Raw genomic sequence first — 13,474 nt, 5'->3', positions numbered from 1 at the left:
GAGACCTTGACGTTCCATGGTCTGAAGCAGGTCTGGCAGGCCTCATGGGTTTGCTGCCTCATCTCTGCCATCAGCCCTCCACAGAGCTGTCAGAGCAACCAGACTGTGCGTCTCTGCCAGGGCTCGTGGCCCTGGCCCTGGGACACGGCTCAGGCATCTGTGGCATGGAAGACCCTCCGAGATCAACCGTCAACTGTTTCTTCGCCCCAGCTCCTGCCACTCCCTTCAAAACGCACACGCCAGCAGCGCTGAGCCGCCCTGGCACAGGCCGCTGACCTGGGCCACTGTGCAGCCCTCCTCGCAGGTCTGGCTCCCTTCGGGCCAGGCCCCCTAACAAGCCAGGTCATGAGGGCCAGTGTTCAGTGCTCTCCAAACATCCCACGAACATGAAGATGATCAAGGTCAAGTCAGTTTCTAAAGGACCTGTTCACACGTCTCCCACACCAGCAGACGACGACTCCTCGCGGCTCACGCACCAGTGTCTTTGCTACATCGCACGAGCGCCCACGCGGGTATGTGTTTGCTGAGAGGATGCAGGAGCAGCTCATCGGTGTTCCGGGGCATTAGGAGAGAACTCACCCGCTAAATGGCCACAGAGTTTACACTCCATTTGTTAGTGTGAACACAACTTACACGGTAAATTGATAACCAAAGAACATAAACAGAAAGAAACCACCTCATGTGAATCAGTGAAGCAGCAGCTAGCTGAACCAGCACACAACCAGAGTGAACAGGTCAGACAACAGACAGAAGCCGGCTGGACCAGCAAGGGGAGGACCCTGCCTTCCCGGGGTGACAAAAGGATGGCCAAGCAACTCACATTTCAGCCTGAGAAACGAATAGTGCAGCATGAACAAGATAGCAAACTGAACATTTTTATACTTCTTGAACCAAGCACAGCCGTTTTAGGGGGAAAGTAATTAAACGACCCTGTAGTCACTCTTAAATCTTACACACGAAACGTCTTTCCTGACGTCACTCTTACTTTATATTGGAGCTGTGGGTGGCTCTTGCGTGCCCTGCTTTGTCTTTAATGTCCCAACTCAGCGTTAAAACAAAAGTGAACGTGTAGTCACAACCTGGCATGCTACACATCCTTACAATGTCTTAAAATGTGTACTGAATGAAACTGCAAATGACATACTTTAAAATGTCCAGAACCTATTTGTTTATTTTTGTTTTATTACAACCATAAATTACTTTTAACATTGCATGATTCTTAATCCAGAAAGCCAAGGTTTGAGCGCATACCTCGCGTAAGGATTGATTACTAATTAAAGACTGTAAGGAAACTTCAATCTGATGTCCTCCTTGAATCTAGAGCACATTCCACGGTGGCCTGAGCTGAGTGCTCGCAGGGTGACGGGCACACACTTACCCTCCCGAAACGAGGCCGCCGCAGTGTCATCACATTCATCTCGAGTACGGAGCAAAGGCATTGTCTTAGACGGAAATTAAACCACGGAAGGAGTAATTTTTCTTTATATTGTTTGGAATTAAAAACATATTAAATTGATCCATTATGAAAATTCTGTTCTCTATATTGTGTGTGTCAGACCATGTCTGTATCTTAAGGCTATGAAACAATTTTTGTAATTGTAATAAAAAAACAAATTATTGACTTTAACTTAAGAAAATTGTTGCTCGAATGACTAAATATTCATCCAAAACAAAACGAATCCTCCTCTGAATTGCATGGTGCACACGTTGCTCATCTCCACCGGTGAATGAACTGTACGCAGTGAGGTTACATCTGTCTTTTCTCTGTCTTACTTTCACGCCTCGGCTCTGTGGCCCCGGGAGGGCGCCCACACTGCCGTCACACGGCTGCACCGAGCACAGCATCAGCTGTGGACATGACCGCAGCGAGGAAAAGCCTCCTCTTTCACACCAGGGCTAACAGCACAGTGAACCGCGTCCAGCTACGACTTCTGGCGGGAAGACACACACCTGTTCATGAACTCTGACGTCACTTGACTCGGCACATTGAAAAAAAAAAAACTATCCCGGTGCCAGCACGGCAAGTCCCGCCTAAAATAAGTCGTCGTTTATTCAGGGTTTACCAGGCACAAAGCGCAGGGGGAGAGGCCGCAGACAAACGTCTCTAGGCCAGGCGCCCGCTCTGCGTGACAATCCCTCCCAAGACAGCGCGCGCGCCTCGTCTGCGGGCGCGGGGGGCCCGGGCGCCACGCGGGCAGCAGCCCCGGCCGGGACCCCCACGGGCGGTGCAGGCGGGGGCGGCGGGACGCCCGCCCGGCCCGAGCACGGACGCCCCCCACGCGGCCCGGCGCGCCCCAGCCCTCCCTCCGCGCAGCCGGCCGCCGGGCCAGCGCGGAAGTCAGCGCCCGGGCCCAGCGGTGCCGGCCACTCACCTGGCACGTCCGCATCCGAGGTGACAGTCTAAATGTCCCTACTCTCCTGCCCGGGAAACGGCTACAGCAAAAGTGACTGGCAACGTGGGCACCGATTGCACCGTCCGAGTGCTAGGAACGGTCAGCTCCGTGCGTCTGTGTGAACCACACCAAGCGCGCCTTATAGGGCCTCAGGCACTCTCCAGCCTGGACCCTGCTCTGGGGACGCTCCCCAGGCCTCGCTGCAAGTAATGAATCCCTCCTTCTCCCTGCACCGAGAGGAGACTCTTACATCCTAAGAGTGCTAGGGTGCGTAAAGTCATCAACTTTTAATGTAAATAATTCCTCTTCTTTATCGGTTTTGAAAATGTAAAATTCTGTACACTAGATGTGCTTCAAAAAATAATGATCAAGAAGGGCTGCTGGGTTACAGTTCTGCGTGTGACTGCCGTTTGCTGGCGCGGGAATGGAGACGTCTCAGGGGAAGAGCGGCGCCTCAGGGCCCAGGCGGCACCCGTCTCTGCTGCACCGCCCGCGACGCATTACAGTAGCCGTCTGGTCTCTCCTCGTCCTCCAGGAATGAGAAGTCACCCCACAAACCTTCGCCAAGAGCCTTCGGCAGGACGCACGCTGCTCTTCCAACGCCTCACACTAGCACCAACGCTCATCAACCAAGCAAAACAGCCCACGCTCTCCAGTCTACCACGACCTAGCCCGCACTAACTAAGCTGAACTAGGACAGCTCACACGATGTCCGGCACCGGCTAACCCACAGGAGGGGGCTGTGCAGAAGCAGCGAAGAGCCTAACAGGTTCTGAGCACCCTCCTCAGACCACATGCCTCCCACGTCTCCCCCCTGTTTAATGCTCTCGACACGGCAACACCGCGACGGGACAGGAGTGAACCTGGCAGGCAGGGCAGGTACAGCCGCACGGCAGGAGGGGCACGCCTGGTGGGCAGCTGGGGGGGATACGGCCCCATCCAGAGCTCTTCCCGAGATGTCGCCACCACACCACGACTTACAACCATTACACAGCAAATGTTTCAACTAATATATTTTACTGAAGCTTTCTAATTAGAAGGCTCTGTTCACCGGTGGAGGGGCTAATTAGCCTTCACTAACACGTTTTGGGCTCATTTTCCTACTGTCTGTGGAAAATATTACTAAGAAATGCACTGGCATACCAATTACAAATTACACGTAATGAATTTATCCCATCGATAAATTAACATTTATTACACTGTGGTACTTTATCCCGTAGAAGGTTTGTGTTCTAACTATGTTCAAATAAGAGAGTTTAAAAGATTTCATTCTGACTTAGAGGCCTCAAAAAAATATTTGATTTTGATGATACTAAGCCGTTTAAAAAGAAGCCATACTGAGTGAAGGAAGTCAGACAGAGAAAGACATATCCTGTGATACTGCTTACATATGGAATCTAAAAAAATGGTACACATGAACTTATTCACAAAACAGAAGCAGAGTGACAGAGGTAGAAAACAAACTTACGGGTTACCGGGGGGACGGTGGAGGAGGCATAAATTGGGAGAATGGGACTGACATACACACACTACTACGTATAAAACAGATAACCAAGAAGGACCTGTTACATAGCACAGGCAACTCAACTCACTGCTCCGTAACGGCCTGCATGGGACAAGGACCTAAAGACTGGATACATCTGTGTGTATAACGGACTCACTCTGCGGCACACCTGAAACCAACACAACACTGTAAACCAACTAGACTCCAATAACAATTTAAAGAAAGAAGTTAAACAAATAAACGAGAAACAAGACTTTCAGAAATGTTCGATGTGTATAACTGTCCCTCAAAAAGAACGCTCAGGCAGTTAACAGCTCATTACCGTGGGAAAACTCAAACTCACATGATGTATTTTAAAGTTTTGCAAAAGGTAATTATTAGCTGACTGCTAATTACATAGGGGAAAAGAAAGCTATTTAATTTGATGTTAAATGTATCATATATATGTTTTAGTTAATGCGGTTTTAAAAAAGAAAGTTTGGTACAGTTGCTACTCTAATGTCAACAAATAAAATTTTAAAAAAATCAGTATCCAGAATATATTTTCAGATGTATGAAAAGACAATTAAGTTGAAACCAGATGTGTTAAGATTTGTTTCTGAGGAATATACTTATTTTTAAATTACCGCTTAGAAAAAAAGTACCCATGGAGGGGAAAAACCATGAACTACTCCTACAGAAAGTAACGTGATCACTCAATGCACGAAGGGCACCGGACCAGTGTCACCATGGCAGCGGGCTGGGAACTCCCTGCCCAAGGAGCCAGCAGGCACAGGCCTGGGCTGGGCTTGAACTCAGCCTCCCAGGCCCCGCTGGTGTCCTCACTGGCGCCAGGCAGCCCCAAGGACAAGCACCCCACACAGCCTGCCAGGTGCCGTGATGCTTCCCCCTGACCGGCTTCTCGCTCAAGAAGGAGGAACCACGGTGAGGGCTGAAGAGTCCTGCCCATCCCAGGCCTTCCCAGGGCACAGCAAGAAAATCAAGTGACCTTCCCTTCCAGCTGACCTCTAGCTTGGAATTTTCCCCAACCAAGTCTGCTTCTGAAGCCACGCCACGCACACGACCTGTTTCTCGTCATGGTGACCACGCAGGGACCCACTCGGCATGATAACCTAGGATATCTACACCACAAGGACCCACCACGGCCTGGGGGCTTGCAGCCCGCTTGGGAAGGTGCTGTTTACTGTGAGAATCTGAAAACAACAGGAAAGCCTCACGAGCTTCCTGTTCTGTCTTCATTCACGACATAACCATCCACCTATTCTAGCTCCACGCACGCGTTCTGAAGTTTCTCATTTTCAATCTCACTAGATGCCTGTCATCATATTCTCACCCACATGGAGAGGCTTTCATCGGAGGTGCTTCCTGGGAGTGATAAATACGTCGTTTTGTGAGCTTATATAAATTAAGATGGAGATGTCATAATAAGTAAGTCATCACAAGTTCCACTGATTTCTAACAGTTTTTATGGCCTCAGGACAAGGAATCAAGGATTTCAGAAAACAAAGGTGAGATACTGATGTGATTCTTGAATAAATTATACTTCCCTGTTAAGAATTTGACTATAGGGAATTCAGCAGTACTGCTCAGAAATGACGAAATACCACCAATTAGTTATTTTATACACAACAAATGATGAGTAAGCCCTTCTCGTTCAGAAATTTATGTAAAACTAAGCCTTTTTAGTGATAAAAAGTATTTATTTGAAATAACAAATATCCCGTGTTTCCTATTTAGAACACCTGCTTTACAACCAAATTCATATTTAAAAGGAATTCGGGACTGAATCCAGTTTTCCAGATGATGAATCTGCCGTGTCCTCTGACAGAGCATCAGTCCCAGAGGTTATCATTAGGGGCGCTTCTCCATGCAGCATCTTGCCTCTTTATTGCTTTCCTGAAATTATAAGTTTGTTTATATTCACACTGCTGATGAAGAAACACAACTTTTAATTGTGAGCAGCTGTAATATCAAAGTGTGAGGCTGAACAAGTGCAGTGAGGCGGTGTGTGTGCTGTCACAGCCCCGAGGGCCACAGTGGGTCTTGTCTACGTGCCACTAAATTACTTTATTGGAGGTTTGTTTCTCGAGTTAATCTTTCCCTGATAAGGCTTTGAAACACTATGATTTGTGAATATTAATAACAGTTATCCAAAAAGAGCATTCCCGAAGTCTTTCTATCTATGTAGACTGACTGTAATACCATATTCCGCAACACGTAGCTCTTTTGTGAACCACATGATCCCATTTTCAAACGAGTATTTAAATCCAAAAATATTTTATTACTTGAGAAGGCAACTATTAAAAAAATTAAGGGGTGCTATGATTGTATGCAACCACAAGAAGAGAGATAATAAGTCCTTCTACTGTAACATTTTAATATACATCAACACGACTTTTAAAATATTAATAAACTGCCCTTTTTAAAATAAAAAAGCTATTCTCCAAACAGCCCTGATATTTCAACGCACAGAGTGCACCACAGCTGACTGTATTTTGCTCTATTATCTGAAAATGCCTTTACAACCATTCAGACAACAGGAGCGGCTCTAATCCACTTACTGGCACATATCACCTGTCTATCTGTCAGTGAGACATTTAAAAGCATCTTTTTACTAGAAACACAAATCCGTACGCCCGCAGGATCACAGTGACCGCCGGACTCAATCTGTATCGTCATTTCATCCTCGCTGCTCCTGCTCTGAGCAGCTTTTTATTACGAACGGCGTGAAAATGGCAACCTGTCACGATGGATTTCTCTTAACCTCCTGTAAGAACTTCTTCCCTCTTAAATGTAATCAAGGATCATCTTATTAAATACATCCCAAGCTAGGTTTTATAAAGCAGCCCGTTACTCCAGTTGTATCCCTTATAATTTAAACTTTCACCAAATATCACTGTAAACGTACTTGGTTAGTAATAAAAACTTTTGATCTGTTCAGGTTCAAAACAGACTTTCCCAACTCTGAGCAGACGCCCATCCCTGCTTTACACCTCCGCCAGAGGGCGCTACGAGGGGCACGTCCTAGCCCCGAGGAGCCTCAAGGGTTTCTTTTTAATTTAGAACTTCCCCCCACCTAACAGCATTTTAGGGTTTGTTCTTAACCCGCACGTCTGGATAAAACACGCTACATTCTAAAAGGCCTTCTAATAAGCTCCTGTAATAAGGATAAAACTGTATATGCTGATGACATAAAATTTTCACGTTGGATTTCCAGAACGAACTTCAAGGCCATTCTGAAAGGATGAACTCAAGTGGGGCACCTGTCAGGCATGGAATTCGGCTGCGGCACGAGTGATTCACTCAGGACTCTCTGTGCACCTCTGGGCGCGGTGTCCACTGAGGGACAGCAGCTCTAGCAGGCGTCAGAGCCCCTGGAGGTTTGGATTCGGCAAGTCTGTGGGGAGGGCCTCCAGGGGGTCGAATCAACGCCCCGGAGGTGAAGTGGACGTCGGCAAACCTACTCAACGGGGCTGTGCAGGCCAGGAGCCGTGAGCAGGACAGGAGCTGAGGCACAGCGACAGAAAGTGCCGGACTTTCTATTTTTTAAAAATGCACACTTGGGATAAAGTGGCATGACATCTGAAACCACAGGAAAGATGAAACCAGTAGGGAACTTGTGTTAAACCTAGCTTAGGGTATATAAATGGTCATACTTTTATCCTTACTTTTCTGTTTGAAGCTGTCTTTAAAAAAGCAGTTAAAGAAGAACAAAATGGGCAAAATCATGACAAAAAGGAGAGTGGCCCCAAAAAGGCTTTGGACACTAGCTGAACAGATAAGCTTTAAAATATATTTTATGAAACAACCAATACAAACTGGTCAAATTATCCTACATCCATCTGCTCAATCCTAGGAAGGCATCTTACAAAAGGCACAGGCGGGTCCACGAGAACCCCCCCCCTCCACCCGCCTCAATGGGGAAGTGATACTCACATTCCTAGGGCAGTAGAGGATGCCTGGTGGTACTGCCAGAGGGAGACAGGACTCCTTGGAACAGCAGTCACCAAAGACGCAAACCTGTGCTGTGCGTGGGACGACAGGAAAGGGCCTGGGAGTGGGGCGTGAGTGCTAAGAGCGTTATGAAGTCCAGCACTGCAACCTGCAGGGCCCGTTTTGCGGCCCCGCTGCCGGCTGGGATCTGTGGGCAGCTCCTGTCAGCCCGCTATTCCTCTGACACGCCCAACACGCTGACACTTTAGAGCAGCCGCTTCTTCTGCTCTGCTCTGGGGCTCTTGAACGTCGGCCTGAGAAAATCGCACGGCATCACTGGCTCCCCGGTAAAGTGAGGGTTCAGCTGGTCCTCAACATTCTCAACAGTGTGCGAGCCTAAACTGTTGGGCTGTAATCAGTCTCAGTGCTTTTAGGAACTGTCTCAAACTCTTTCCATCTTCTACATCAACTTCACAGCCTCAATTATTCTTATCACTAACTTTTTTTCCCTTAAGTTAGCACTGCTTTAACTGTAGTGTTTCTCATCCTAGGAACTTAAAGCAATTTACAAGTCTGCGTGATGCTCCTGTATAATAAAAGTAGGAAACAAATGAAATATGGAGTAAGAGTGGGAATGGGGGGGTGGCGGCAGAGAAGGGAGGGTGGGAGATACTGGCTGATTAATTGATAACTGTAAATATTTTTATTTATGTAGTTATTTACTTATTTATTATTGAAATACAATTGATTTATGAGTCTGTGTTAGTGTCAGGTGTACAGCACAGTGATTCAGTTACACACACATATTCTTTTCCAGGTTCTTTTCCCTTACAGGTTATTGCAGAGTGTTGAGTACAGTTCCGTGTGCTACACAGCAGGTCCTTGCTGGTTACCTGTTTTATACACAGTCGTGTGTACATGTTCATCCCAGCCTCCTACTTTATCCTCCCCTCCCCCACTCCCCTGTGGTAACTGTACATTTGCTGTGTGTCTGTGAGTGTAAATATTTTTGGCAACATCAAAGAAGCCACACCATATTTTATATGGTAGTTACTCCCCACACACCAGTATATAATTTTCCTTTAAGTAATCTGGTGTTTATATATTTAAGTTACTATTAGATGCCTATGAAACTTACTCTCCCAAAGAATATTTTTTCTCATTATAAACTAAGACCCTCTCTTCTTTTACTGATGAAGCATCAACAGTTTTGTGATACTGATTTTCTCACCAGAAACAAATGAAATCAATAAAACCCCTTCCCCACAGCAGCGTCAATCAGTTTCTACCACCACGGCTTCTCTGGTGCTTTGGGCCCTGCCTAAAATCACGTCTGGTTTTCCGCGCGCAGCCCTGGCCCAAGTGCCACTTTCAGAGCCCCTCCCTGCCCCTGCATCTGACCTGCCCGCGCGGCTCGACGGCAGTGTTTCACTTCGTGCCAAGGCCCTGGTCGCCTTTCAGTTCTCCACCCCCGGGGCCTCCACCGCACCGACTGCCAGCCCCTCCAGAAATGCTTTCCTCTCAACCTTCTTCCCGGGCTACTCTTCCTCTGCTTCATCCCTTAACCACGGGCACGTTCAGGGCTCTACAAGGTCCCTCCTTTTGTTTTCTAACCTCTGTGTAAGAGGCCTGGAAACTCTCACCCTTAAGCGCACTGTGAGGGGTCAGCCGTGCTTTCCCCAGTCCTCCCTCTTCCCACAGTCGAGGAAGGACTGTATGTCCCCAACTCCTTCGACTTCGGTGAAGCCATTCAAGTGCTCCGGCCAGGGAAACGTGACCGCCGCTGACCGGCCGAGCAGAGAGGCAGTGTGTAAGCTGCACACCCGTTTCCTCTTATCCCCAGTCACCGAGGCATGTTTCCAGGAGGGCCCCCGGGGGACCGCGCTGAGGAGAGCACCTGCCCATGTGTCAGACGTGTACACGAGGAGAGCGCAACCTCTGTGTGCGCCACCGCGGCTCCAGGGCCAACGTCACCCGACCCTCAATCCCCCCACGTCCCCACAGACACTGCATGCGCAAGCGGTGCTCGGAGCGCCGGGTGAGGAACCGTGTGGCTCCCCTGAAGAAATCCAGTCAAACTCAGGCAATGAGTCAAAGCACTTTAAATGTTTGCTTTTTGTCTCTAGCCGCCTCTGTGAAATCCAGAAGTCTGCTGGCTTGGCGAGCTGCAGAGGGGCACTGAGATGTAGTCTGCAGATGACAATGTCTCACTAACCCTGGGCACAATTTCTGTCTCCCCTCTCTGTTTAGGATTCCAACATCACGCATTCTTTTCATTCAACATATACCAATACTTGCTCTAGATAAGTTACATCTGCTACTTTTTGCCCATTGTAGCATGCCTGTAACCTTTCCCTCAATTTTACTCTTATAAAACTGGCATTTAACATTTAGAAACACATGATGACATATGCACATTGAGAGATTTTATTTCTCTCCTAAGATGACTCCTTGATTTGCAAAAATGTTTCCATATCAAGCTGGATCTCTGCCACCCGCAGTGCCTCTAGGGAGAAGCAGCCCCTGCGGACGGCCCATCCCCTGTGCTGCAGTCGCCCTGCTCTAAAACCAGCCGCTCCGTCTCCCCAGGGGCTGCATGAAATGCTCAGAGCAGTGCCTGCCTGTGTGAGCAGCTTCTCCATCCCTAGGACGTCTGACCAGCGGGAGCAGCAAACGCTGCCCCGGAAGGTGCGGCCACAGAAAGAGCAGGTCTGCTCCCCGCGCGTGGCAAGCGAGACAGAGTGGGACCGGAGTCCCATCCTGCAAAACCCCAGAGGCGCCCTTCCTAGTGGAAGAGACACCTGCTAACACCACGGCAACCAGAAGGCTGTCTGAGATGAGGGGGAGGGGGAGGAGGAGCAGGAGGAGGAGGGCAGAGGGGAGGGAGGAGGGCAGGGACGAGGGAGCCCAGCTCTGGGAGTGCCCTGACTGGCAGCGAGGCAGCACGCGTATCCGCACCTCCTTTACGGAGGGCAACAGCGACAGGTGACGCCCGTGGAGCAGCGTGGCACAGAATGGCGCACCCACCCAGGGTCCACGAGCGGGTCAGCGCCACGCCCAGACCCTAAGCCGGCGGGTCAGCCTCCAGGCCAGGGTTCCTCCCTGCTGGCCTGGACCTGGGAGAGGTCGCCGACAGAACTCTGGGTCGACACCCAAGGGGACAAGCGCGTGGAGCCAAAACCACAGGTGACCCGAGAAAAGAAGTGACTGCAAGTGGACGGACAGTGAGACAGTGGCAGGAGGTAAGCTGCACTGAAGGTAAGGCAGCGTGAAAAAAGAGGAGTATTAAAAAGTTTTAAGATTTTAAACAATATTTAAAGTTAAATTTATCCTCAAATATCACCATAAATATAAAAGTAAAATGATTTAGGAAAAAATCTAGAAATCGCATATGCATTACTAGACATCCTAGTTTTGCTTACTAAAGAAAAACACCATACTTGCCGGAAAACACACATAACTATGTACGTGATTCTAACTCTTGTCATTAGTTTAATAATTTATTTTTAAATAATTTAACTCTACTGTAGAATTACTGACTTGGAATATTCGACTTGCTCAAATTAAAGCAAAGTTTTATGTAAATATAAATCGACAGAGATGTATGTCCCCTGTTATTAAAATCAGAACTTAGACTAAAATAATAGCAGCAGCACATTTTTCTTTTGACGTCTGTAAACATGTCACACACAGACGTCTGGAGCCCTGACAAGCAGAGACAGAAACTGCCCTCAGTCTCACTGGGGTAACGCAGGCAGCCCGGGAGGCGGCTGGGGACGCTCTCCGGGCAGGAAGCGGGGCTCAGCCGCACTGCACCCGGGCCCGGGCGTTCGCCGGCTCAGGGATGCCTGCCTCGTTTTGAAGGGTTACCTGTTTTTTTAAATAGTATTTAGCTGGAAAAATGAAACACATCTTGTCCTAAAAGACATCTTCTCAAATAATTATTTCACTTCTATTGCTCTGTTGGAAAATTTCCTGCAGGAGACAACCTTTCCTGTTAATCCCTCACAAAGCAAGGTGTGACTCCATGAGAGGACTTTCTGTTCTACTCAGATACACACAAATCACAGAAACATGAGTAAACGCACAGTGAGAACGAGCGGCTCGCTCAGGAGATGCTCACACGTGACGGCATGATGGGAAACGGGGTGCTCACGTTAGCGACTGCTGAGGGTTCAGACTCACTTCTTGTCATGGTTTAACTGACACACACAATGACTGCATAAATAACAACGTGAGGACTATAACAGGGATATAATTAATTTAGGAATATAACCAAGCAGTCTTTAAAACTAAAATCTGGTTTTCAATATGCTTCTTCTGAAATGGAAATAACGTAAATAAAACTAGTTTAACAATATAACACTCTCAAATTAAATACCATAAAAACATTAATATAGATTCCTTTATTTTAAAAATGAACCATCAACATAAAAATAGAGTGCAAATTATAAAGTAAATAGATTGAGGAGAAATTAAAAGACCCACAATTAACTGTTAAATCACAGGCAAATTATATATACAACAATGAACATTTAAGAGACATATAAAACTGATTAACCAAGAAAGAAGTTTTGAAAATTCTTCTATACGAGCATGTTGTTTTACAAAAAGAGAACTCATACCCTACGTCACCAGCATTTTGAAACTCTGCTGCACTAACGAGCGACTCAGAACTACGTGCGCGCACTGACAGGAGGCGCGGCCCAGGAAAGCGGGCAGTCCGCGATCCAGCCTACCTTGTTTTGGGGGTTGGATGTGTTCATTACACTTCGAGTCTCTTTTCCAGTGTAAATGACAACACCTATTACAGTACCTGCAAAACACAAACGTGGTCCTTACACAGAAACCTGAAGGATACGCACAGAGGTAACACTTCCTAATTAATCATTTTGGTGGAAAATGTAATTACACCATTTGATTCTATTATCCAATAGTGTATTTAATTTCAGTAGTTCAAGAAAATCTAATCTCAACTTTAAAAATAAACTTTGAAAAACTCAAATGATTTCTTAAGCAATACTAATCTACCTACACATAACATTAGAAAATGTACTAATATTCTTTTCAGTGACATTGTTCGTTCATTAATGCCTATTAAAATGGTAACTCTACCACTGAAGATGCATTGAGAGAGCAGCCTACATTCTAACTGACCAAACTCATGTGACCTCCAACAAGATGGTGCCAAGTGAGCCAGCTTCTCTGAACAAGAGTCTGAGAACGTCCTTCCGCTGTAAAGATTCAGGACAACCAGGTCCAAGAGCCTCTGCTCGCATTTCAGGACACACACAATGAAAACACTAACAGAAGGATTATAAAGACAATATTTGATTTTGAACTTATATGTTATGTCTCCTTTATTCATTCTCCTGAAAGTCTGGTTTTCTAATTGTACACGTCGAAAAGAAATGATAATTTTGTGGTCTATCAAACAACATAAAAGAATAATAAAACACCCCTAGAAGCACCTACAGATTACAAAGGCTCAGATCAGAGGCATTCATCTCTGGAACGTCACATTAAACACCATGGAAGACTGCTTCTGGAACTGCTGCTGTGCATAGCTTATACTCCTAATTTTCACAAAATCTGAAGGTGAGAAATACTATTAAGGTGAGAAAGATGATATATCCATAATACT

At 46.9% G+C, this 13,474-nt stretch overlaps 1 protein-coding gene across 20 annotated transcripts in view; it reads right to left on the bottom strand.

The window, feature by feature from the left end:
- The window catches only part of ATP9B (ATPase phospholipid transporting 9B (putative)), a 196,973-nt gene that overhangs the window by 94,471 nt on the left and 89,028 nt on the right, over positions 1-13,474 (bottom strand). For all 20 annotated transcript variants that reach the window (XR_009048010.1, XR_009048011.1, XR_009048006.1 and 17 more), the window contains one exon: positions 12,570-12,646. Coding sequence is in view for 14 of the 20 variants with exons in the window: in XM_057699066.1 (XP_057555049.1) it covers positions 12,570-12,646 (77 nt within the window). In the remaining 6 variants the exon portion in view is untranslated. The remainder of the gene's footprint in view (positions 1-12,569; positions 12,647-13,474) is intronic.

Source organism: Hippopotamus amphibius, chromosome 11 (assembly GCF_030028045.1).
Source record: "Hippopotamus amphibius kiboko isolate mHipAmp2 chromosome 11, mHipAmp2.hap2, whole genome shotgun sequence".
In the NCBI taxonomy this organism is placed as follows: Eukaryota; Metazoa; Chordata; class Mammalia; order Artiodactyla; family Hippopotamidae; genus Hippopotamus; species Hippopotamus amphibius.
This window is presented reverse-complemented; position numbering and strand designations above follow the sequence as displayed.